This window comes from Aulonocara sp. 'chitande type north' Nkhata Bay, linkage group LG20, assembly GCF_057382095.1.
Source record: "Aulonocara sp. 'chitande type north' Nkhata Bay isolate Kocher_YH1m ecotype deep benthic linkage group LG20, A_spYH_male_GT1.1, whole genome shotgun sequence".
In the NCBI taxonomy this organism is placed as follows: domain Eukaryota; kingdom Metazoa; phylum Chordata; class Actinopteri; order Cichliformes; family Cichlidae; genus Aulonocara; species Aulonocara sp. 'chitande type north' Nkhata Bay.
Window position 1 is genome coordinate 33,949,194 of NC_141363.1, and position 24,630 is coordinate 33,973,823.

Consider the following 24,630-nt stretch of genomic DNA (forward strand, 5'->3'; position numbering starts at 1 on the left):
TCCTTGTTGTAGACCCCTGTGTTTAAAAATAGTTTAAATCCCTCTAAACTAACTAAACATATCGATAACATTTAAAGAAACAACACCTATGACTTCATGTCCTGAACATTTATGTATTGTGTTGACAAGATAACAAGTGAAGGTAAATTAGAGATGAGCTGTACTTTTGTGTAATACCAATCTTTTTTAACCACAAGATGATGCAGAACGTTAACCAGGTAAGAAATTAATAACACGTTCTTATTTAAAATAGGCCACATTATGGAAGTTTGTTTATGCCACTAAAAATATTATTTTTTCTTTTGCCATCCTTAAGTCAAAGTTTCAGAAAGAACAGCAGCACACATCTGAAAACTATTACACACATGAACTGGTAAAATGCTGCCTCCTAGTGGTTTTTGTTAAAATCTTCACAGGGTAACTACAAAAGTAACTTTTAGAACAAGCTGGCAATCTCAAACCTTTCATCTTGAATGTGTGTGTGTGTGTGTGTGTGTGTGTGTGTGTTTGTTTTTCGTTTTAGGAGGACAATTTTCAAGACAAATCAAAGAGCTATGAGGACCCTCTGTTACAGGAGGACATTTTGCTGTCCTCATAAAATTGACCTTTTAAAATGGTTTCTGGGCATGTTTTAATACCCAAAAAGTGTTTTTCTCAAAAGTCTTTGTAAACCAAAAACTTGACATATGTTGTATATTTGTGTGTCCGCCACTGCCCCCTGTCGGTTGGAGTTGTCCCTGCATGCCGCACACACAAGCGCGGGAAATTATACACGAGCGCGGGACATTATACACATGGCGCGAAATTGGAAGCTGCGCATGCGCATTTTAACATTACCCATTTAGACCATTGATATTTACATCAATGATTTAGACTGACTGATTGGGCGCTTCTTATTCATCCATCAATTTTGGCAGAGTTTTGACACGCTTTGGAGAAAAGGTAAGAAGGTAATTATAAAACTTTTAAAAGACGGGCGTTCTGACAGACACAGTGCTTCAGAGTAGGCACAGCCGTGGTGAGGCGGCAGGTGAGGGAACGACGAGGTACGGTGGAAAGCATACGGCGGAGAGCGCACCGCGGGGACCGGACCACAACGAGGTGAGGACGGCGGAGCGGGCCGGAGCACGCGGAACGGTTCACGGAGGTCACAGCAACACGCGGGGCGGGGATTCCCGGACTGTCCCAGGGTTATTTTTACCCTGGCCTAATCTCATCACTTGTTTCAAGGTAAGAAATTACACAAGTGTGTGATGTTTCACCGAGTTTGAAAGAAGGCCTTTTTCACGACAAGATCACTTGTTTAATGTAAAATGGCTGCTACTGCTATTAGATGATCTTTGCCCAAATACCAAGGAAACATTGGAAGGCAAATACAAATAAACTCTTGTAGATTTATGAAATTAAATTGAGACAGTATTGGTGTCACTCTGCACACATTTGTTTATAAAATATTGTAAAAAAAACAACAACATTTGTTTTGCTCTTATAGTTGTGTTGATGAAGCACATGATTCCTGAGAGATCTAAAGCTTAGTTTGACAGACAGGTTTAGGCTAAGTCAGAGTTAGGCTTTAGTTAAATTAGGACATTTAAGTATCTTTAATATCTGCAAGTGCATGCTTTCTGTTAAAACAACTCAGACATCAGCCTTGTCTGTGTCTGTTATGTGAATGTAATGAAAGCATAGAACTCAATTGAAACAGTTTCAGTATCCATGCTATTAGTGAAATAAGAAAAATTGGGTGGAGCATGTCAGAAACTTGACTTAATCAACACAGGTGGAACACAGTCAAGTTAATCTGCACAAATACAGCCTCGCCCCCATCCATTTATCTGTTAATCAGAATCCCTCCAGCACTCATCACCAAACTAAAATAATCTTAAACTAATAATACGCTAACATGGGGGGGGGGGGGGGGGGGGGGGGGTGCTTCTCATTCAGCTTTACTAATGCCCTTGTAAGCATAAAGGCTTGAAGTTTTGATGTTGTTTACATTTTTATCTTGATTTCCTTAGCAAATCATGTCACGGAGAACCACTCCCCTTCAGGATGCCATTAATCACATCCTTGCAAGAAGAGACAAGAATTCAATGTTAGAAATCAAATTTATTAATTCAGTTAAAGGTGAGTGACTTTGACACACTGCAGGCTAGACTGAGGGGTTACGCATCACCAGTGGTGACCTGTACAAACATCAATATAAATTAAAATTAAAGGTATTTTAATAATAATTTAGTTATTAGCGAGCCTGGCTATTTATGTTTTCTGCACTTGGACATGTTTTCTTTATTATATATGTAGAATTGAAAAAAAGCACAACATTGCATACTTGCAATTTACAGATATACATATTTAATGAATTGATTATTTGCAGTGCTGCCACACCTGTGTCTCTAATATGGTTGTGTCTTCAGGTCGTGGCATCTTCACTTTAGCCAATTTCAAACAAGGAGACTTCGTGGTCGAGTATAGAGGGGAGCTTATTGATGCAACTGAAGCTGAACACAGACGTAACCTGTACCCCAGCGCATGTTCAGTCTTCATGTTTGAATTCATATGGAAGCAGAAGACTTTGTGGTAAATTCAAAATGACTGAATGTTTACATTTCTATTGCAAGGTCAGGATTTCTGAAGCAAACATCTCATATTGCTCTTTAACGAGTCCTTACCTCTAGTACCCGGCCCCGTCAGTCCCCAGAATCTATAGAAGGGGGAGTGACGGACCCGTGGAATAGCAGGATCTCATTCTTACTGAGGCTCCGTCATTTCCCGGTGACCCTGTGGTCCCCGGGAACTCGCAGTACTGGGGACTGACGGGACTCCCACATATGCTGAGGGCCCGTTAGTCCCCGTATTCAGCCTGTGTGTGCCTTCTCTAATACACACTCACGGGCGTAATGTACGGGGTTAGAGGGGTAATAATATAAGCCTACATTTTACAGCTAAGACAGTGTGCTCACGCTGCTGTGAAGATTTAAAATATAATATAGAGATAGAGAAAATAATAAGAGAAAATAATAAGAGAAAATTCAAATGGCCAGGGCTGAATGAGCGGCCCTGTGTCTGTGCGCATTTGGCACATGTGGACACGGAGACTCGTGCACTGTTATACTGTGTCCAAAATTACTGTATAATATGTACAATGCCAAAATAGTACATGTCAAGTGTTCTGTCTGTGAGGTAGGTAGATGGATGGCTTGATGGATAGGTGAAAAACCTTTCAACACAAAAAATAAAGAACATTTCATTAATCATTCAGATAAATTAAATGCATTATACAGAAGACAAATGAAATAACAAAAATATACACTTCAGTAAAGCCACTTTTGTCTAAACTATCATTTATCCTAGTTTTAGTTTTACATTCATTAGTTTTTGAATCAGAGGTGAGTAATTTCAAACAACGAAGATGAACTAAACTGTGGTCTACCTTGCATTTTTTACACTTTCTGTAACAATTACATTTTTAAAGTATACATTTTAGAGTTTACAAATATTTTAATAAAGACTTTAACCAAGGATTTTCTTTTACAAAGAATTATTTTCCTTAAATTAAACCAAACATATTTACACTAGTTTTAAGATTTAACCAAGGATTTGGGGTAATTGCTTTTAGTATTAATTAACATAAGTGTGGGAAACACTATCTACATAAACAGTTTATTCAAACTTAAACATTTATTTTAATATCAATATAATTTTTTAAACTTAAATGCAGTAACTATTTCCCAAAGCATAAATACATTTCCACAATTGAGCTTCCATAGTTCCCAAACATAAGCAGCAAATATGAGTCCAAGCTTACCGATAGCCCGTCTAACTCAAAGTCTTCCTCAAAGTGGATTGTGCTTGGTTTGCTGTCCTCTCAGCATGTCACGCTCGGGTCAAATGACTGCTGCATGCATTTTAAGTCTACTAGGCACGCCCGCCCTTGATTGCTCTAATTCAACTCACCTGGCGGAGCAGTGCGCACCAGGCTGCGCTTAGCTGTAGATTGCACAAGGTCTAATCAGCGGCCACGCGCAAGCAGCAGCACAGAGCAGGTAGTGGGCAAGAGGAGGAAGAGAAGAGTAACAGCCACAGCCACACCTACACCTACAAGGTCAGCGCGACAGTACAACAAAACCACGTTTAAGCTCTAAGCACAAGTAGAAGCGCAAACACTTATCTCAGTCAGAAAGCAACGCGTCCTTGACTGATGGACCCTCTTTAACTTATCAACTATGCATTTAACAACTAAACTTGTATTGGATGTTGTGTTTGTGTTGGTGCTTAAAAATTATAGTATAGTTCATAGGCGTGTCACTATAAATGTTTGTTTAATGTATGTTTCCAAATTTGCAGTATTGATGGAGCACTTGAAGATGGGTCATTTGGGCGACTAGTAAACGATGAACACAGGACACCAAATTGCAGAATGAAGTTGATTGAAGCAGAAGGGAAGCCACATCTCTGCCTTTTTGCACTGAAGGAAATTGCGGCAGGAAGTGAAATTACTTATGACTATGGTGGGAAAGAATGGCCCTGGCGGAAAAAGGTGGGTCATTTAAAAAAAAATTTCCCCCTATGAATTGTTGTTTAAAACCTACATATCTAGATGTCACAATTAGGGCTGCAACTAACGATTATTTCAATAATCGATTAGTTGTCGATTAATCGATTAGTTGTTTCAGCCCTAGTCACAATATTTAAATGTCCTCTTGGTGGTATTCAATCTGGTTTAACTAAATCTTGAATTTGTATGACTTTCCCAAGTGATGATTGCAAGCTTATCTGTTTTGTGTCCCCTCCACAAGTGTGTTTTACTGAGTGGCCACACACTGGAGGTGAAACAGTGAAAGCATCAGTTTGAGCTCAGATGTCATTATGAGGCTGATGGCCAGTGTCCTTGTAAACCTTGGGTTTTTCTGTGTCAGACATATACATGCACCTTTTACTCACAGTCACTTTAGCTTCTTAGTATTGTCTTACTTTGGCTTCACTTAACTAGGTAAGGGTTAATCACTCTGTTTCCTTGCAGTTAGGGTGAGAGTTAGAACTGTATTTAACTGAAGGTGAAACAGAAAATGCTTAACTATGTGTGTGTGTCTGACACAGACAAACTCAAGGTATGTGAGAACACTGTCCTGACATCTGAGCTCAAACTGAGTCTTTCATTGTTTCATCTCCAGTGTTTGGCATACTCAGAAAAACACACGGGTTGAGGGGACACTGGTTAGAAAAGACCACTTGTAGTGGATTAAATACATTTCCACTGTAGCTGCCAGATGTTTACAATATTTGTTCTACTTTTCATACCCAGCTAAAGATCGCAAGCATCCCTTCTGGTCAACAGTGTGTTGCAGAGCCTATTGCCCATGACGTGGAGCACCATGTGATCTCTACAGACTCATTCACAGGTGAGTCCCTGCTTGAGTAAGCACTACCTGTTAAACCCTGGGGTCTTGCAAAGCACTATGCCTCCATGTCTTGTGTTCTCTTCTACAGACAGAGAATTAAGAGCAGAGTGTCAGTCATCTAGACCTACAGCAGACAACTCTGAGCATGAGGTTAGCATGGATTCATCTGTTTACTAAAGATTGTATCAATGTGTAGTTTGGTAAATAGTGTGGTTTGTAAAGATCATGTTTATCAATTGATTACAATTATACTGCATGTGCAGTCTTTAAATCATTGTAAGTACAGGTAGTCATCATTTAACATTGCATTTCCCTCTCAACATCATTTGGGTGTTTTAAGGTTTGACTGAGAGTGTCCCTCTTGATCAGATGGACACTGTACCATTGATGCTTGTTCATCTTTGCATCTTTTTAGGTGCATTCTGTTGGAGGTCAGCGTGGCACTTCTTCTCTGAAAGAGTTAATTGGTGAAGTTGGTGTCCAGTATCAGGAGTTGTCACCCCAAGCGTTCTCAGAAGAACTTACCAGTGGTCAGTTTTGAGTAAATGTTGTTAACTTCTGGCAATGCATGACATGCCTGAAGGTTTGCTGCATGAAAAATGTGCCAGTATTGGGACATTTCTGATGATTCTATAGTGTCTTGATGGATATTTTGAGTAGAATTGTAACAGTCAAGGATGTGAATTGATTGCGTTATGCGTAGATGTGTTTTTTTTGACTTAACGAAAGTCAAGCACTGAATCTCCTTGTGTTCCCTTGTACAGAGAGCAAATCGAAAGAGGTGCCACAATCATCCAGAGCTGTGCCTAACGACTCTGCTTGTGAGGTGAGTTGAAATTGACCTTTGTTTTAAAATTGACCAATGGTTAGAAGTGTTATGGTGTTTACATGAAACTCCATTTTGAGTATTTTAGCAAACATCTGGCAGCGGTGGTGGAAATGTCCTCTATTTAGAACAGGAGGTCTTTTCTAACCACAGTGTCCCCTTAACAAGTGTGTTTTACTGAGTGGCCACACACTGGAGGTGAAACAGTGAAAGCATCAGTTTGAGCTCGGATGTCATTATGAGGCTGATGGCCAGTGTCCTTGTAAACCTTGGGTTTTTCTGTGTCAGACATATACATGCACCTTTTACTCACAGTCACTTTAGCTTCTTAGTATTGTCTTACTTTGGCTTCACTTAACTAGGTAAGGGTTAATCACTCTGTTTCCTTGCAGTTAGGGTGAGAGTTAGAACTGTATTTAACTGAAGGTGAAACAGAAAATGCTTAACTATGTGTGTGTGTCTGACACAGACAAACTCAAGGTATGTGAGAACACTGTCCTGACATCTGAGCTCAAACTGAGTCTTTCATTGTTTCATCTCCAGTGTTTGGCATACTCAGAAAAACACACGGGTTGAGGGGACACTGGTTAGAAAAGACCACTTGTAGTGGATTAAATACATTTCCACTGTAGCTGCCAGATGTTTACAATATTTGTTCTACTTTTCATACCCAGCTAAAGATCGCAAGCATCCCTTCTGGTCAACAGTGTGTTGCAGAGCCTATTGCCCATGACGTGGAGCACCATGTGATCTCTACAGACTCATTCACAGGTGAGTCCCTGCTTGAGTAAGCACTACCTGTTAAACCCTGGGGTCTTGCAAAGCACTATGCCTCCATGTCTTGTGTTCTCTTCTACAGACAGAGAATTAAGAGCAGAGTGTCAGTCATCTAGACCTACAGCAGACAACTCTGAGCATGAGGTTAGCATGGATTCATCTGTTTACTAAAGATTGTATCAATGTGTAGTTTGGTAAATAGTGTGGTTTGTAAAGATCATGTTTATCAATTGATTACAATTATACTGCATGTGCAGTCTTTAAATCATTGTAAGTACAGGTAGTCATCATTTAACATTGCATTTCCCTCTCAACATCATTTGGGTGTTTTAAGGTTTGACTGAGAGTGTCCCTCTTGATCAGATGGACACTGTACCATTGATGCTTGTTCATCTTTGCATCTTTTTAGGTGCATTCTGTTGGAGGTCAGCGTGGCACTTCTTCTCTGAAAGAGTTAATTGGTGAAGTTGGTGTCCAGTATCAGGAGTTGTCACCCCAAGCGTTCTCAGAAGAACTTACCAGTGGTCAGTTTTGAGTAAATGTTGTTAACTTCTGGCAATGCATGACATGCCTGAAGGTTTGCTGCATGAAAAATGTGCCAGTATTGGGACATTTCTGATGATTCTATAGTGTCTTGATGGATATTTTGAGTAGAATTGTAACAGTCAAGGATGTGAATTGATTGCGTTATGCGTAGATGTGTTTTTTTTGACTTAACGAAAGTCAAGCACTGAATCTCCTTGTGTTCCCTTGTACAGAGAGCAAATCGAAAGAGGTGCCACAATCATCCAGAGCTGTGCCTAACGACTCTGCTTGTGAGGTGAGTTGAAATTGACCTTTGTTTTAAAATTGACCAATGGTTAGAAGTGTTATGGTGTTTACATGAAACTCCATTTTGAGTATTTTAGCAAACATCTGGCAGCGGTGGTGGAAATGTCCTCTATTTAGAACAGGAGGTCTTTTCTAACCACAGTGTCCCCTTAACAAGTGTGTTTTACTGAGTGGCCACACACTGGAGGTGAAACAGTGAAAGCATCAGTTTGAGCTCGGATGTCATTATGAGGCTGATGGCCAGTGTCCTTGTAAACCTTGGGTTTTTCTGTGTCAGACATATACATGCACCTTTTACTCACAGTCACTTTAGCTTCTTAGTATTTTACTTTTGCTTCATCTAAATAGATTCCCCTCTCTCTAACTCACAAATCTCAGGAATTGAATAGATATGCTTCACTATTTTATCTAAAAAGTAACTCCTATCTCCCTTTCAATCTCTCCTGAAGGATTGGTAGAAAATATGTAAAATGGTCAAACATTATTTTTAATTCGTCATAAAATATTTGGGTAACAATGTTTTATGTTTCATTTCATGTTTTTAATTTTTTCCAGTGTACAATTCATAGGCTGGTATTTGAATCGGTGAAACTTGACAAATGCGGGATATGCCATTCACCTTTGACAGCTATCAGATGGCACGGTCTAAGATGCAAGCGTAAGTGTATTATTTATCTTGTGTTAATTAATGCATTTTTTCACTATACCATAAGTTACCATGAGTCAGGTCTACATTTTCATATGTAAAGAATAAAAAAAATCACTTCAAAGTTTTATCAATTCAAACCATTGCAATGATACACAGTGTAATGGCAGATACTATCACATATCATGCATTTGAGTTTGTCTGCTTAGTGTGGCAGAGAACAGAGAACATACTGTAATAATGTATATTGCCCTCTTACTCTTTGTTGATTAGACTGTTGAACTTTACAACTTTAAATCTTTGTTTCACTCTTTCAACATCAAGCTCATATAAGCTAAATAAGCATCTCACCGCGCGCAAGGCATGCCGGTCCGGGTCAAGGGTCACGACTACCCAGCGTGCATCGTAAACAGTAAACACTGCCGCGTGTGATAGCGATATTGAATATTTTGAGCGTCCTAAAGTCAATGTTTTAAAAGAATTTGGTACGAAACGGGGATACAGTGCTGCTGGGAAGAGAAAGAAAGAATTCGTGGCCCTCGCTTGGGCGTTTTCACTACAAAAAGCCCCTATAGTTTTAACAAAACAGCAGGAGTGGGAGGCTATGCTACCTTGGATATAAGTCTCTGCTCGAGATCGAGACTGACAGTTGTCAGATGACAATTCCAGATCCCTTAGAGCTGAGGGAAGGTTGGTACAATGAATCAACAGCTGCAAATAAACTTTCACTTTCAAAGCCTCATATTCGGAGCCATCAGCCTCTGTGGTGCCCGGAGACGCTCGTGCGGGGTTTGGCCACTGACGTCTGGCAACCCTGGCACAGCACTTCCCCGTAGGCCTATATCCATGGATGTATTAAAAGAACCAAGCCTATATCTGACGGAGAAGTATAATTCAGCCTTTACATCGTGGGTAGTGGTGTACTCTGACCCGGCCGCGTCGTGCATGCGTACTGACAATGCTGATTTAGCTTATTTGTGATGTTACAATGCAAAAACCACAGTTCCTGATTTGATCTGTTATATAAAGATAAAGCAAAATGCACAAATGTTTAATTATATTTAAGAGAGTATCAACATGTATGAAGTAAACTGCCCTCAAGTCTGTTTGTCATTCTGTAATTACACATATACACACAAACTTGGAAGATGATGTTTGATGATAATAAACCCTTTGAGTAAACATTGCATCAAACTTGCAAACTTCTTACAATGTCAATATAGGAAGCCCAATAAGGTACTGGGTCTGATTAATCCAGACCTATTCCAATAGATCAATCAGGCAATTTGCAATACAAATGCTTGATGGTGTCTCTACACATTTTCAATGACTTTTTAGTAGAAGTCCTTTTCATCTCAATCCTTATTAATTAATGTAGGATAAACATTTTAGCTTTTCTGTTTCTCATTAGATCGTATGTATGTATGTATGTCTGTCTGTCTGTCTGTCTGTCAATTAGTCTGTTTTTAAAATAACAATGTTTTATATCTCAAATCTGATGAAAAAATTTATTATTAGGATGATTCAGTATATCATATTCATAAGTTTAAAATGTGTCTTAAACTTAAAAAAAAAATCTGCTTTTTATTCTGAATTATGCGTTGGTTTTAAATTCACTTTATGCTTGTTTATATTTAGTGGTCTTAGTGAATATAATTTGTGACGTGTGGGATCGCTACTTTTTAAATTATAACTTAATGAATCATCGGTTGTTGTCTAATGCTGTGGTTTCTTTGTATTTGTAGAATGCCGTTGTGTGTGGCATAAGATCTGCCTCCAGACATCTTCAGAAGACTGGGATATGTCCGACGTAAGTGTACAGTGAAATTCAACCTGGAAAGACTCAGATACGGAGAAAGAATTAGACATGCTTTATTGAACATTAAATATTTGGCGGTCAGACCCCGGCGGGAAAACTGTTGATAAAAGCATTGCTGATTGAAGTAGGAGGTCTTCCCCTGGGGTCTGGACACTGGTGGTGGTATGGAGGCAGGGGGCAAGCATGGGGGTGCAGGGGTGGTGGAGGGATGCGAAAACGCTGAGAGGCCGAGCTATGGGTGAAAGAGCTTAAATGCCCGGATGCTGAATGGAGGCATAGGTGCGAGGGAGCTCCGGATTGGCTGCGCCAGAGTGAGCAGCTGAAGGGAGTTGAGATGATGATGATGATGATGGAGATGATGTGCAGGTGTTTCTCCCAGGTTGAATTTACGCAGGCTTCATTATAATATAGTTAATATTGACGTAGATGCAGTTCGTGAAGATTGCCACATGTTGCTTGCTCTTCCTTTTTCTTTCATCACAAAATTATAAGGATAATCAGTTTTGTAAGTGTTGTCTCAGATAGAGAATTGAAAGCAGAGAGATTTTGGACTGGATAGAGTGTAGAAGTTATGTGAGAGAGGCCAGAAATAAACACATTGTAAAAATATTACTTAGATTTTATTATAATCCTTTGTAAAAAAAACAAACAAAAAAAAAAACAGTTTCATACAATCTAGTCTCAAAGGTTTTACAAATTTTGATCTGTGGGGGTCATTGTGGGAGGGGCTCCGGGACCAGGTTAGGGCTGGTGTCTTAGTTTTTTTTGTTTTGTGTTTGTTTTTTTTGTTAATGTCATTGTTCAAAAAATATAAATTGGATATTAGAAATGGGACAAATATCAAAAAAGTACTGAATCGATCACAGATTGCAAATTGATCAAGCAGAATCAAAATACTTGCACAAAATACATATCTGCTGCACATTTTCTTCTTTAAATCAGGAGGTATTTCTTAGTACTTTTAAGACATCTAGAGACTTTGGTTTACGTCCCGAGCTCTGTGACGTGAACAATTTAGCATTTATCCTTCCCATGTTTATTTCTGTTATTTAATCTATGCTGTATCTACGAACAGGGTGATGTCTCATCTGATGAAGAATACATCCCAAATTCTGCATCAGATTCAGAAAGCTCAGGAACAGAGTTGTCTATTGAGTTACCTGGACCATCAAAAAACTCCCATGCTGCTAGCATGCCTGATTTATGCGTTACTTTTGCTGAAAAAGAACAGACCATGGATGTTAAGAACAACTTTGAGCACATTTTGAATGATCTTGAAACTACTGATGATCTTCATCCCGACCAAGAACCAGACAGCTCAGAGTCATGCCAGCAGAAAACAAAAGATGCATGTAGCGAAAAGAGTACTGTGGATATTAGCCAAAATGAATCCCCAACCAAGTCAACAAAATTAATCAAAAGCACAGTCAATTTTTGTTTTGTGTGTGGAAAACCTCAAACAAAATTTGCACGTCATCTGGAGACGCATGTAAATGAAAATGCTGAAGTCGCCCAGGTGCTTCAGTTACCCAAATCATCAAAGGACAGAAAAGTTCATCTTGAAAGGTTACGAAACCTTGGTAACTTCAAGCACAACTCTGCTGTTAAAACCACAGGATCAGGTTGTCTTAAAGTGAAAAGGATCTCAAAAAAGAGCAGCAGCAGCGCTGAGACATACGAGTACTGCTTATACTGTAAGGGTATGATATCCAGAAAAGAAGTTTCTCGGCATATGAAAAGATGTGCTTTAAGACCAGAGAATAATGCTGAAGAGAAGCTGAAAGATAGAGTCTTTGGTATAGCATCTACTCAATCCACAATGTCTCAGCCAATTTCAAGTGAACTCTACTCAGTACTGGGCAAGATGCACAAGGATGATGTGTCTAGTGCAATAAGGAATGATCATTATATTATGCAGTTGGCTCAGTCTCTTTTTAATAAGCATGGAAGTGACAGATCAAAGCATGAGTATATAAGACAGAAAGTAAGGGAACTTGGGAGATTACTTGTGACTTTGCGTCACACAACAAGAATCCATAATATGGAAGAGGCAATAAAACCAGCCAACTTCTTTATTCTTACTAATGCTGTCAAGAGAGTTTCAGGTTTTGATACTGAAACCAGCACATTCAAAGCCCCAAGTTTGGCCCTGAAGCTTGGACATTCTCTCAGAAAAATAAGTGATATTATCATGTGTCGTGCTCTCATGGAAGAGGATCAAGAGGCGATCGATTCAATCAGGAGGTTTCACACACTTCATGAAACAAAGTGGTCTGAATTAGTTTCCCATTCAGCCTTATCAAACCTGAGTGAGGCAAAATACAACAAGGTCGACAGCCTTCCACTGACCAGAGATGTTCAGAAGCTGCAGTTATATCTTGGTCAGCAAGTGGAATCAGCTAGGGAGAAACTAGGTGATAACCCAACAGCAGGAACTTATGCAGCACTAGCAAAGGTGATCCTTTGTCAAGTGATTTTGTTCAATAGGAGGAGGGAAGGTGAAGTAGCACGTATGACTGTCAAAAATTTTGAAGATCGTGACATGTCCAAACTAAACGATGACATCAGCTCTGGGCTTACAGAAGTTGAGAAAAGGCTTTGCCAACAGTTTGCCAGAGTGGAACTGAAGGGGAAAAAAGGACGAAAGGTGGCTGTGATCCTGACTTCTGATATGACCGATAACCTGTCACTCCTCGTTAGTAAGAGGAAAGAGTGCGGGGTATCTGAAAACAATATGTACCTTTTCGCCATTCCTTGTAGTGATGGTCACTACAGAGGGCAGTTTGGTCAGTTTGCAGATGCTTGCGGAGCTGAACATCCTCAGAACCTCAGATCAACTAACCTTCGCAAACAGATTGCCACGATAAGCCAAGTCATGAACTTGAAAGATAATGAACTAGACCAGCTGGCCGATTTCCTCGGCCATGACATTAGGGTCCATAGAGAATACTATCGACTGCCCCAATCAACAATTCAGCTGGCTAAGATCTCCAAGTTGCTCATGGCCATGGAGAAGGGAACTGTGAAGGATATTCAAGGAAAAACTCTGGATGAAATTGGTGGTATGCATGGTTTATATGTTGTTAAATCGGCTTGGTGTTTGTGAATATGGTTGGTCTAATAACATTTTTTCAATTTTATAGATGACATAGATGGGATGGCTACTGGATCACAGCAACTCCCTGATGCTTCCACATTGCGAGGTACTGAAATTATTGTATTCTGTGTTATAGACTTTGTAGTTGTATTGATAAAATATTTAAAATTTACATTTTTATATATTTAGATAATGTTATTGCAGTTCTGTTTGTACTTTGCTGTGTAGTTAATACCATTTACAGTGAGGAAAGTAAGTATTTGCTATTTTGCATGTTCTCCCACTGTAGCTTGCTATCGCCAGTGTGTGAATGTGTGTGTGAATGGGTGAATGACTGAATGTAGTGTAAAGCGCTTTGGGGTCCTATGGACTAGAAAAAGCGCTATACAAATGCAGGCCATTTATACAAATGCAGGCCATTTACTTAGAAATCATGGAGGGATCTGAAATTTTCAGCGTTGGTACATGTCCACTGTGAGAGACAGAATCTAAAAGAAAATTCCGGAAATCACAATGTATGATTTTATTAAAATATTTTTGTATATTACTGCTTAAAATAAGTATTTGAACACTTGCTTATCATGCAGATTTCTGACCCTCAAAGACCTGTTATTCTGCTTTTAAACAGTCCAACTACACTCTGCTCATGATTCTAATTTAGCAGCACCTGTTTGATGCCGTTAGCTTTCATAAAGACACATGTGCACCCCACAATCTGTCAAAAGTGTTGCAGCAACATGAGTAAAACCAAAGAGCTGTCCAACGACACAAGAGACAAAACTTTAGACCTTCACAAAGCTGGAAAGGGCTCCAGAGACACTGCCAAGCAGCTCGGTGCGCGACAGTGCGCGTGCACGCATGTGCGTGTGCGCGATGGAGCGCGTGCAGGTGACTGTGTGTACCCTCTGCAAGACTCCTGCAGGCGCCCCTGAATGGAAGAGGCTAATGTCTTCCTCGGACTGGAGCCCCACGTAAGATCTCAGCTCGTGGGGTGTCAGTGATCCTAAGAAAGGTGAAGAATCAGCCCAGAACTACACGGGACGAGCTGGTCAATGACCTGAAGAGAGCTGGGACCACCGTTGGCAAGGCTACTATCAGTAATACACTGAGACGTCATGGTTTAAAATCATTCATCACACTGAAGGTTCCCCTTCTTAAGCCAACCCATGTCCAGGCCCGTCTGAAGTTTGCCAGGGACCATCTGGATGATCCAGAGTCATGGGAGAAAGTCCTGTGGTCCGATGAGACCAAAATAAAACTTTTTGGTCTAAACTCCATTGTTGGGGTTTGGAGGAAGAAGAAGGATGAGTCTCATCCCAATAATACCATCCTACAGTGAAGCATGAGGGTGGAAACATCATGCTCTGGGCTGTTTTTCTGCACGGGGGACAGGACCACTGCACTGTATTAAGGAGAAGATAAACAGGGACATGGATTGTGAGATTTTGGGCCAAAACGTCCTTCCCTCAGTCAGAGCATTGAAGATGGGTTCTGGCTGGGTCTTTCAACAAGACAAAGACCTGAAGCACTCAGCCAGGAAAACCAAGGAGTGGCTCCGTAAGAGGCATTTCAAGGTTCTGGAGTGGCCTCACTAGTCTCCAGACCTCAGGCCAATAGAAAATCTGTGGATGGAGTTAAAAGTCTGTGTTGGCCCAAAACATGACAGATCTACAGAAGATCTGTGTGGAGGAGTGGGTCAAAAGACCTTCTGCAATGTGTGCAAACCTGGTGAAGAACTACAGGAACTGTTTGGCTGCTGTAATTGTTAACAAAGGCAATATTAATATAGTTTGACTCAAGTGTTCAAATACTTATTTTACAAAGAAATATACAAAAAACTTGTTATAAAATCATACAATGTGATTTCCGGAATTTTATTTTAGATTATGTCTCTCACAGTGGACATGTAGCTATGATGAAAAGTTCAGACCCTTCCATGATTTCTAAGTGGGAGAACTCGCAAAATAGCAGGGTGTTCAAATACTCACTTTCCTCATTCATTCATATATATATATATATATATATATATATATATATATATATATATATATATATATATATATATATATACATATATATATATATGTATATATATGTATATATATATATGTGTATATATATGTATGTATATATATGTATGTATATATATGTGTATATATATGTGTATATATATATATGTATATATATATATATATATATATGTGTATATATATATATATATATATATATGTGTATATATATATATATATATATATATATATATATATATATATATATATATGTGTATATATATATATATATATATATATATATATATATATATATATATATATGTATATATATATATATATGTATATATATATATATGTGTATATATATATATGTGTATATATATATATATATATATATATATATATATATATATATATATATATGTGTATATATATATGTATATATATGTATATATGTATATATATATATTATATGTGTGTAAATAAAATAAAAAATTTTTTTATTTTTTTGCTAGAAAAATCTATCAATGACAATGAAGAAATATTAACTTCTGTGACTTCTGATTTGCCTCACTTCTCCGAGACTGCAGCTCAAGGTACATTTTCAATGCTGTACTCAAAGTTTGCCCAACATATCTTAGGTAATGAGCTGGGATCTGTGAGTTAGTCCTGTTCAGAGACAAATCCAGTGAAATGTGCAGTAACGTATTTTAACAGCGCACATCACGTATGATAACGATGCTCTCTTGTTTCATTAATGCCACTTGCATCTCTGTTTTTCATTGCATTAAAAATGAAATCAGACTTTACTATTAACACTACTATGCTGATTACGATAACCTGGGATTGTGTATAGAACAATATTACTAACCATCAGTACATTTTTACATGGTCGATTGTTAGTTGTTCCATTCCTAATTGTGACACTAATGCTTTATGACTAGTATTTTGATGCTTCATCAGTTTTGGCCAAGCAAAATTTGGCCTGTGCAAAATCTACATCATTTCCCAGTAAACTTATTACCCAAGGTATTGTTGACTTCATCCAGTTCAGCAGCATTGCCATGTGTATAGTTAGTATAATAGAACTGGCTGTCATTGTCCCCTCTGTGCTCATGGTGTTTGATTGGTAGGCAGAAAGCCTCTTTAAGCCCATACATTTATACTGTGCAATATTTTTTAGATGACCAGGGGAATGATGCCTGTGTGACTTCTGGTTCACCTCCTGTCCCTGACTCAGTTACTAAAGGTATGATATAAATCAGATGCCATGTCCATCACTAGGCACTATGTGCAGTCAACACCAACATCATGTGGTTAGACATTATATAACATATAAAGAAGCTGAATGTATTTTGTGCTTACCAAGCAGTGTGATGAACTATCATGTTAATGAAAACAATCAAACTTTAAATTTTATCAGGTCTACAGTCTATTTATTATCACACACAATTTGTTTAGACAAGTACCAGCTTGTTTTCACAGTTTTGAACACCATCTCTACCTACAAGTGCATCTCACATGATCTTTTTAAACTTCAAATTTGTTTTGTTTTATTGAACAGGTTTATGTGTTTCATCAAGGCGGTGTGTGAAGAGACCATGGTCTGAGGAGGAGATAGGAGCGGTGATGAAACATATGAAGCCTTTTATTGAAAACGGTATCACTGTCACCAACCAGCAGTGTCTGAAGTGCAAAGAAAAGGAACAACCTATCTTGGAGACGAGATCTATTCAAAACATTCGAGATTTTGTGCGCAACAGAGGACTGGCCTTTAAAAAAAAAAAATAAATGTTAAACACTAAATGCACTTTTTGACAGTCTGAGCCTTTACCTTTCTGGGCCTGATTTCAAGGTTAGTGTTCTCCGTTCAAAAAGTATGTAGTTGACTTCACTGTGCTCACAGGCAGTGTTTTGTTTTGATGTGTGGTTAGCCTGAGTCTTTTAATGCCAGGATTCACTTTTATTTTCCTTCAATAATTGTTACAATGCTGTCCTTTTAAGGAATTGATTATTGAGTTGGTTATATTAAATATAATTCAGTAATTCAACAAATGTGTTGTGTGTTGATATAAGTCTTATGTATAAGTCATGGTGTCAGCCCGACTCACCCCTGGTGTGCAAAGGTGCTGTTTTATTGGTCAGCCACTCAGTGCCAGTTTCTTCAGGACAATGAAAAACTCTATAATACATAGTTTGTTCTAGTTGATGCAAGCACTGTTGTGTTATGGTCACCGGTTCGATCCCTGGGCTCTCTGTCCTGGTCGTTGTGTCCTTGGGCAAGACACTTTACCCTACTTGCCTACTGGTGTTGGCCAGAGGGGCCGATGGCGCGATATGGCAGCCTCGCTTCTGTCAGTCTGTCCCAGGGCAGCTGTGGCTACAACCGTAGCTGCCTCCACCAGTGTATGAATGTGAGAGTGAATGAATAGTGGAATTGTAAAGCGCTTTGGGTGCCTAGAAAAGCGCTATATAAATCCAATCCATTATTATTATTATTATTATTATTATTATTATTATGCTTCTAGTTGTTTTAATGACACTTTGACCACCTGTTAGTAGATCACAACAGATATGATCTGTGGTGTTTTATGTAAGCTTGTATGTCAGATTGTAATGCTCATCAGAGAAAACCAAAATATAGTCTTTTTATTATTTTTTAATTTATTCATCCATCCATCCATCTTCAACCGCTTATCCGAGGCCAGGTCGCAGGGGCAGCAGCCTAAGCAAATTTATTCAATTTTACTATAATGATGTATCAGTCACAGTCTTATAATACACGTTCTTTTCTAAGAAGGTTATACTTAGTGCATGTGTGAGTATATGTACAGTGAACTGGCTTTACACACCATGTGTCCTTTTAAACCAGATTAACTCAGTGTGTGTGTGTACAGTGAACTGGCTTTACACACCATGTGTCCTTTTAAACCAGATTTACTCACTGTGTGTGTGTACAGTAGACTGGCTTTACACACCATGTGTCCCTTCAGAACAGACTATACTTTGTGTATATGTATGATGACATCACTGACCTTGTACACCAGACTGTCCTTATAGACCGAGCTACAGAAAAGTCTCTACAAACCACCAGAATGTCTGAAAAAATAGCCTTTTTTATATCTCAGTCGAGCAAAGAAAATGTTTAAATTTTAAGTTGTGTATAGGTTTGCTGATTTTTTTCATGATTTTTGATATGCATATTGTAGCTCTAGCACCTCTGGAACCCGGTGTCCCCATAGCCCTATGTCCAGTCTGATTTGCCAAAAATTTCAGAAATTGTCCCTCTAACCCAAGAAACGGGTATGTGTGTGTGTGTGTGTGTGTGTGTGTGTTTTTAAAGGGAATCCATCCAACATTTGTTGGGATATTTGACCCACAGTCTCAAAAGTTAATTTAATAATGCTGCATGAAAAACCGAGAGAACATCAAAATCAGCAGGAATCCTGTGGGGATTTTAAAAGTTTCATGGCAATATTTCTGATAAATGTTGAAGTATTTCAGTTAGGATTAAAGTGAACCAACTGACAGACCAACACCATCCCTTGAGCCCTGGTGTCACCGCAGGTAGAAATCATCCAGTAAACATAGCACTACCCAGCCTCTCTTTTCCCCATTTACTCCCAGCCTTCTGTAATTGCTCTTTGCTGCACACTATTGATCACAGGTACACACTGTGGACCCTGACAGATTGTCAAACATGTGTAAGAGTGGAAAGGCTCTTTCAGATCATAAGGTGACTGAATTTCATAAATAAAATCAATCATGACAAAAATGTTAAACCCGTGTGTATGACAGGTGCACGATTGTTCATAGGCGGCTCGATCAATACGCAGATCTGAGTTGATGTCAGGTAACCGGTGTTCTTTTCCTCTGGTTGAATAGTTGTGACAGAGGTGGTAGGAATAAAAACATGAACCATGTATAATGCACAAAGTCTGCACGGCACACTGTTATGATGAATAAATAAATGATCGTGCACATGTGTAAAAGGTTTTCTGCAGCAGAAATTATACGCTGCATGAGGAATAATGAGTGTTACAACAGAGAAGGACTTTAATTATGACAGATGCATGACTGTCACACCCTTTTGTCACTACTTAGAGGTACTTCAAACAACAAATCAATGCCCTTTTTTCCACAGAATTGAATGCATTACTTACCAACTGCAGTTTACACACACACTATCTTCACAGCTCTGATCAATAAAACTGTCACTCACACACAATTTCCCATGTATTGAAAAGCACTCAACAGAGCTCTGCAGTAATTAATCATTATGCACATAATCATGAATATCTGTTTCTATAGCCATCAAAAGTTGAAGGAATCTCTAAATCGCAAATCCCTGCTCTTTGCCATCCATTTAGGGAGGTCTTAATACAGTCTTGCAGTCTGCAAGCAGCTAAAAGACGTCTCGACAGGCTAAGTTCAATCCATTAGTGCTCTGTTGTTTTATGGGGATGTTTTCAAAGACTTTAAAGCCATCTCTGTAAAGTGCAAACACTTTCACTGTTATTATGCTGTTATAGCCACCACTGGGGAAAAAAAGCTATTTAAATGGAATGGTGAGCAGACAGTAGTCCACAGTGACCAGGGCTGAAAAAAATAAAAATTAAAAAACGGAAATCATTCACGGTTATTGCTGCCTATTGTGCATTTACAACATAACTCAGGATTGTAATCTGATGAGGACTTCAGGTGACCTGGAAAAAGTGGGAAGTTTCACACCATGCTGCTTTCCTTCACACATGGATGAACTTATTAATAAGAAAACAAGAGTCTGCAGTCATACAGCCTCTGGCAGCCTACTGTAGTCAGAGTTCTGCTTTAAGCTAAATGCTAACATACTCATATTTACAATGCTAAAACGTTGATGTTAGCATAATATTTACATAAAGTGCATCTTAGGTTAATATTACAATTATCTGGTTTACACCCATAAAGCTTGTACATGCATGTCAGGGATGACCATGAAATCAAATTATTTACAGTTTATGCAGGTTTTTTTTTAAATTAAATATATTTTTTTTTTTTACTGATACCTGGGAATGTAATGCAGTACTCTGCCACTACAATGACTGGTGCTATGAATGCATCTAAACAACTAGAAAATGGGAGAACTACAGTCAACCCCCCGTAACTCCAAATTATTCGCGGAAAATACTCCTATTCGCTTTTTTGGGGGGCGGGGGTAGAGCATTTCTAAAATATTCGCTAATTATTTTCATTTTATTTTCGTGAGGGTCTAAAGTATTTGCAGATTTCAGCTATTCATGGGCAGTTGTGGTCCCTAACCCCCACGAACTCTCTGAATACCGGCACTTATTACCTGCCATGGTTGCTGGACTGGTTCAGTGTCATTGGTACTGTATAAAGCACACTGCTGCTCGTAGTCTTCGATCACAGGCTCAGAATTTGCTGGTTGTTCCGCGTATACCAGGGGTGGGCAATTCCAGGCCCCGAAGGCCGGTGTCCCTGCAGGTTTTAGATGTGTCCTTGAACCAACACAGCTGATTTAAATGGCTAAATTAGCTCCTCAACATGTCCTGAAGTTCTCCAGAGGCCTGGTAACGAACTAATCATGTGATTCAGGTGTGTTGACCCAAGGTGAGATCTAAAACCTGTAGGACACCGGCCCTCGGGGCCTGGAATTGCCCACTCCTGGCGTATACGATTGAAGACTAGGGGAGACGGAGCTTTTCAGTCGGTGGTGCCAAAGCTTTGGAACAGTCTCCCATTACAATTATGTTTATTTCAATTTCCTTTTATTGTGATACTTTTAATTATTTTAATTTATTCTGTTTCTTACCGTGTTTTTATATATTTTACTATCATTTACGTAAAGCACTTTGTGACCACTTGTCTGTGAAAGGTACTCTATAAATAAACATTACTTACTTCCTTTCTATGGCTATGAAAACATCTACCACCTCTCTGCAGAGGTGTGGTGCAATATTCAAAGCACAGTCAAAAAGTGCCCAGTGAATATGAAACTGTATTTTTGCTTGAAATGTCAATTGCCAATACAAATGTAACATGTTCCTCTGCGTTTTGTTGTTCATTGCAAAAAAGTTAAAATATATAGAATCTAAGTTTCTTTTCCTTTGAACTGCTTTTATCTATTGCTCATACTGAGGCTGCTGGCGTGCAGTTGGCTCAGGTTTATATCTTTAGACACTTTGTTAGTTTCTTTTAAATGTCCATGTTCAGTTAGATGAAGGTGATTTAAGAGCCTGATTAGGTTTGTCATTACAAACATTTTCATGGTATCTAAAAGATACATGTTATCATGTATCTTTCCTCATTGTGAGGCCCTTTCACACTAATGAGCATGTGGGCTATAAGTCTGTGTGAAAGTATTTGCCTGCACTGCTGTGCGCATATTGTGCATGCATGAAATAGAGTGGCTCATAATCAGGCATACAGCTAACCGACAGGTTATGGGTGAGGGCTGAGAACGCTGCAAAACAGCTGATTCTGGTCTCTGGCTGGTCAGTTTGTGCACCTCAAACTACATGTGTTAAGGAATTCTTTGGTGTTGGTTCCTATTAAAATTTTATCCTTCATGACACTGAACTGGGTGTAAATTTTTTTAAAAACTTTTTCTCCTAATTTATATTTTGGATGAATGAGGTGAAGTTTGGAATCAAAATCAACCTTTGGATAGGTGACTACATGTAAAGCACGCACCATCTGTGAAGATCTTGAAGCATCGACTCTGTGTTATCTGGCAAAAATCTTGGCATTTTTCTGTTTTATGACCATTTGGAAGAACACGTACAGCTTCTGTGTTTGAGCAACTACAAATTCAATCAACAAAATTGATTAAAAATTTTTATATTGTTTTTGCTACAATGCACGTGTTCTTCCTTTGGTTCTTTGAGGGAGGTTTAAACTGGTAAAACTCTGACATTGCACCACATTTATTACTTTTACATTTAATAGCGATCCATCCACTATTATTTGAGTTTTTCTTTGATCTTTAAACAAAACCCAAAAGCCCAGGAGCGTGATTATTCAATGAGAATACAGCGTGTGTTAAAAATCAAAGGAAAATAGTGATATTATGTACCAATAAAGAGTGCTGGCTTTTGTGTCCTGCACAGGTGATTTATTACGCTTTACACTCTCAAAGATGTGCGTGATCTTAAAGTCTGAGCGCGCCTGCTAGCTGCACACAGGTTAAATTAATTCGAGAATAAAAGCATCAGAGCCAAACCAAACACTCCCCCGCTCTGTTTTGAATGAATAGCTGACTCACCACACTAATAACCAGTCTTGGGTGGAAAAGAAAGCTACTCCAAAGACAAAATAAAGTATAGGCAGGGGATTGAAAGCCAGAGGCACGGTGGAGCTTGGGTGTTTGTGTGTGTAATAATGATGCCCAGAATATAGAATCAGACCCTGAGTCACTGGTTGTCAAAATAAAGAAGTAAAGATGAGAGGCAAACAAGAAAAGGTAGAGAAGAACCACAGGGCTCCTCGGGGGAGTACAGATAACTAAAGGGTTCATAGAGAAAAGCTTTTTTCTTAATTAGGGAGAAAAGACCAAAGACTATCCTGCGCTACTGAGATACCCACTTTGTGGATCTTCCATCTTTGTACCTGTAGTTTCAGCGTGGTCAGAAAAAAAAAAAAAAAAAAACACTACAAGAAACACACTTATCCTCACCACATTTTGATTTGTACTTTCAGCAGCAGTAATGTGAAGGCTGTACGACAGTTTCTCCATCTCTTTGGCGGAGACCGAAAACTCTAAACAACTAGTAGATTATATCAGCCTCTGCATCAGAAATAGTATATATATAAAAAGAATTAGTACAGTGCTAATATTTAAATGGAAAACAGTCACCTCAAACATCAAGTATCAGCATGAGTATTGTCATTGTGAGCAAAATACAGGTGTGAGTCACGGAGCTGCTGACAAGGCCAACATGACTCTACGATTTATTCACAGTCTACAAATCAAGATCCACACCAGACGTCTGTCACCGCTGTGGTTATTTAAGATGGCAAATCTGTGTTTTTCAGTAGTTTAAAGAAAAATCCTGAGATTGAAACATCAAGCAGTTCAATAAATCCTCATATGAGAGCTGGCTTGTCTGAGGATCAATCTGTTCTCATACTTTCTGATTCAAGTCCCTTTTGTTTCCATTTATTCTTTAAAAATAGGTCACAATTAGGTGTACAAAGATTCTCATAATCCACCATTTGGTTCATATCTTTTATTTTTTATGAGGTGGGTGAATAGGGTGAATCATCCCATTCTGTTCATGATCCAATCATGACCATCTGATCCTTCCGGCACAGGAAAAAAAAAAATATTCAAATGGATTTCCAGCACACTCTTTATCAGAAGGATGGTTAATCGCCACATTTTTCACCAATGTGGTATGCTTTAACCAGTTATTAAATACCACCACTCCAAATTTACCTTAACAACCTAATTTTACAACAATACAAAATACGCTCCAAGTAAAAAAAGGCTAAACAATTACTTAAATACCAGCACATAGCTTGATAATAAGCCTCAGACCTAGAGACAAAACACAGCGTCCTTGGGGAAAAAGTCTATTCCCTGACAGGCCGATAGCTTCTATCCGGTTGTGATGACGTATGAACCGTGCTTCCGGGTCCAAACTACACTGCGTTCATTAAGGCTGTTGTCTTTATAACGTGTTTTAATGTTTGGTGTCTTGTTCTATTTAACCTGAAGAAGCTCCTAAAAATAGTTGGTGATCACTGACGGCCTCTCTGGATTTTTATTATCACTATTCATCATCAGCAGGTTTCAAAACTCAGTTAACTAAGTTAGTAGTCCTCTTCTTCTTGTCCTTTGCGCGGGCGACCAGCGGCGGTGGTTGGCCGTGCAACCAGTACGCTGCTGTAGGTGCCGCAGGTTCTCTTGCTTGACCAACGATTATCTTCCACGCTTTTCGATCTAAGGTGATGGTTCTTGCCTGCTCGAGGTCAAGTCGAAGGGCCTTCAAATCATCCTGGATTTGTTTCATCCATGTCTTTTTTGGTGCATTTCGATGCACCCTCCAATCGGTGGGGCGGGTCAACCAGAGTAGGCCATGGGGGTAGCGGCTCTGGTCCATTCGGCCAATGTGGCCAAACCAATGGAGTCGGCAGCGCTGGATTAGGTCGCCGATCGTTGGTTGGCTTCCGCAGCTGGTGAGGATGGTGTCATTCGAATGACGGTCGCGAAGGGAAA

At 39.0% G+C, this 24,630-nt stretch overlaps 2 protein-coding genes across 2 annotated transcripts in view; one reads left to right on the top strand and one right to left on the bottom strand.

Annotated features, from left to right (window-relative positions):
- Positions 1-24,630, bottom strand: part of LOC147306071 (acid-sensing ion channel 1-like) — an 88,380-nt gene that overhangs the window by 10,709 nt on the left and 53,041 nt on the right. The window lies entirely within an intron of this gene.
- Positions 699-17,465, top strand: LOC147306072 (uncharacterized). Its single transcript, XM_086278128.1, has 19 exons — positions 699-1,230; positions 2,019-2,127; positions 2,418-2,580; positions 4,348-4,540; positions 5,306-5,402; positions 5,491-5,552; positions 5,818-5,932; positions 6,167-6,228; positions 6,903-6,999; positions 7,088-7,149; positions 7,415-7,529; positions 7,764-7,825; positions 8,392-8,494; positions 10,228-10,292; positions 11,377-13,363; positions 13,445-13,504; positions 15,926-16,006; positions 16,594-16,659; positions 16,975-17,465. The coding sequence occupies exons 2-19, from the start codon at positions 2,025-2,027 to the stop codon at positions 17,199-17,201; spliced, it is 3,720 nt and encodes a 1,239-aa protein (XP_086134254.1). The 5' UTR covers positions 699-1,230; positions 2,019-2,024; the 3' UTR covers positions 17,202-17,465.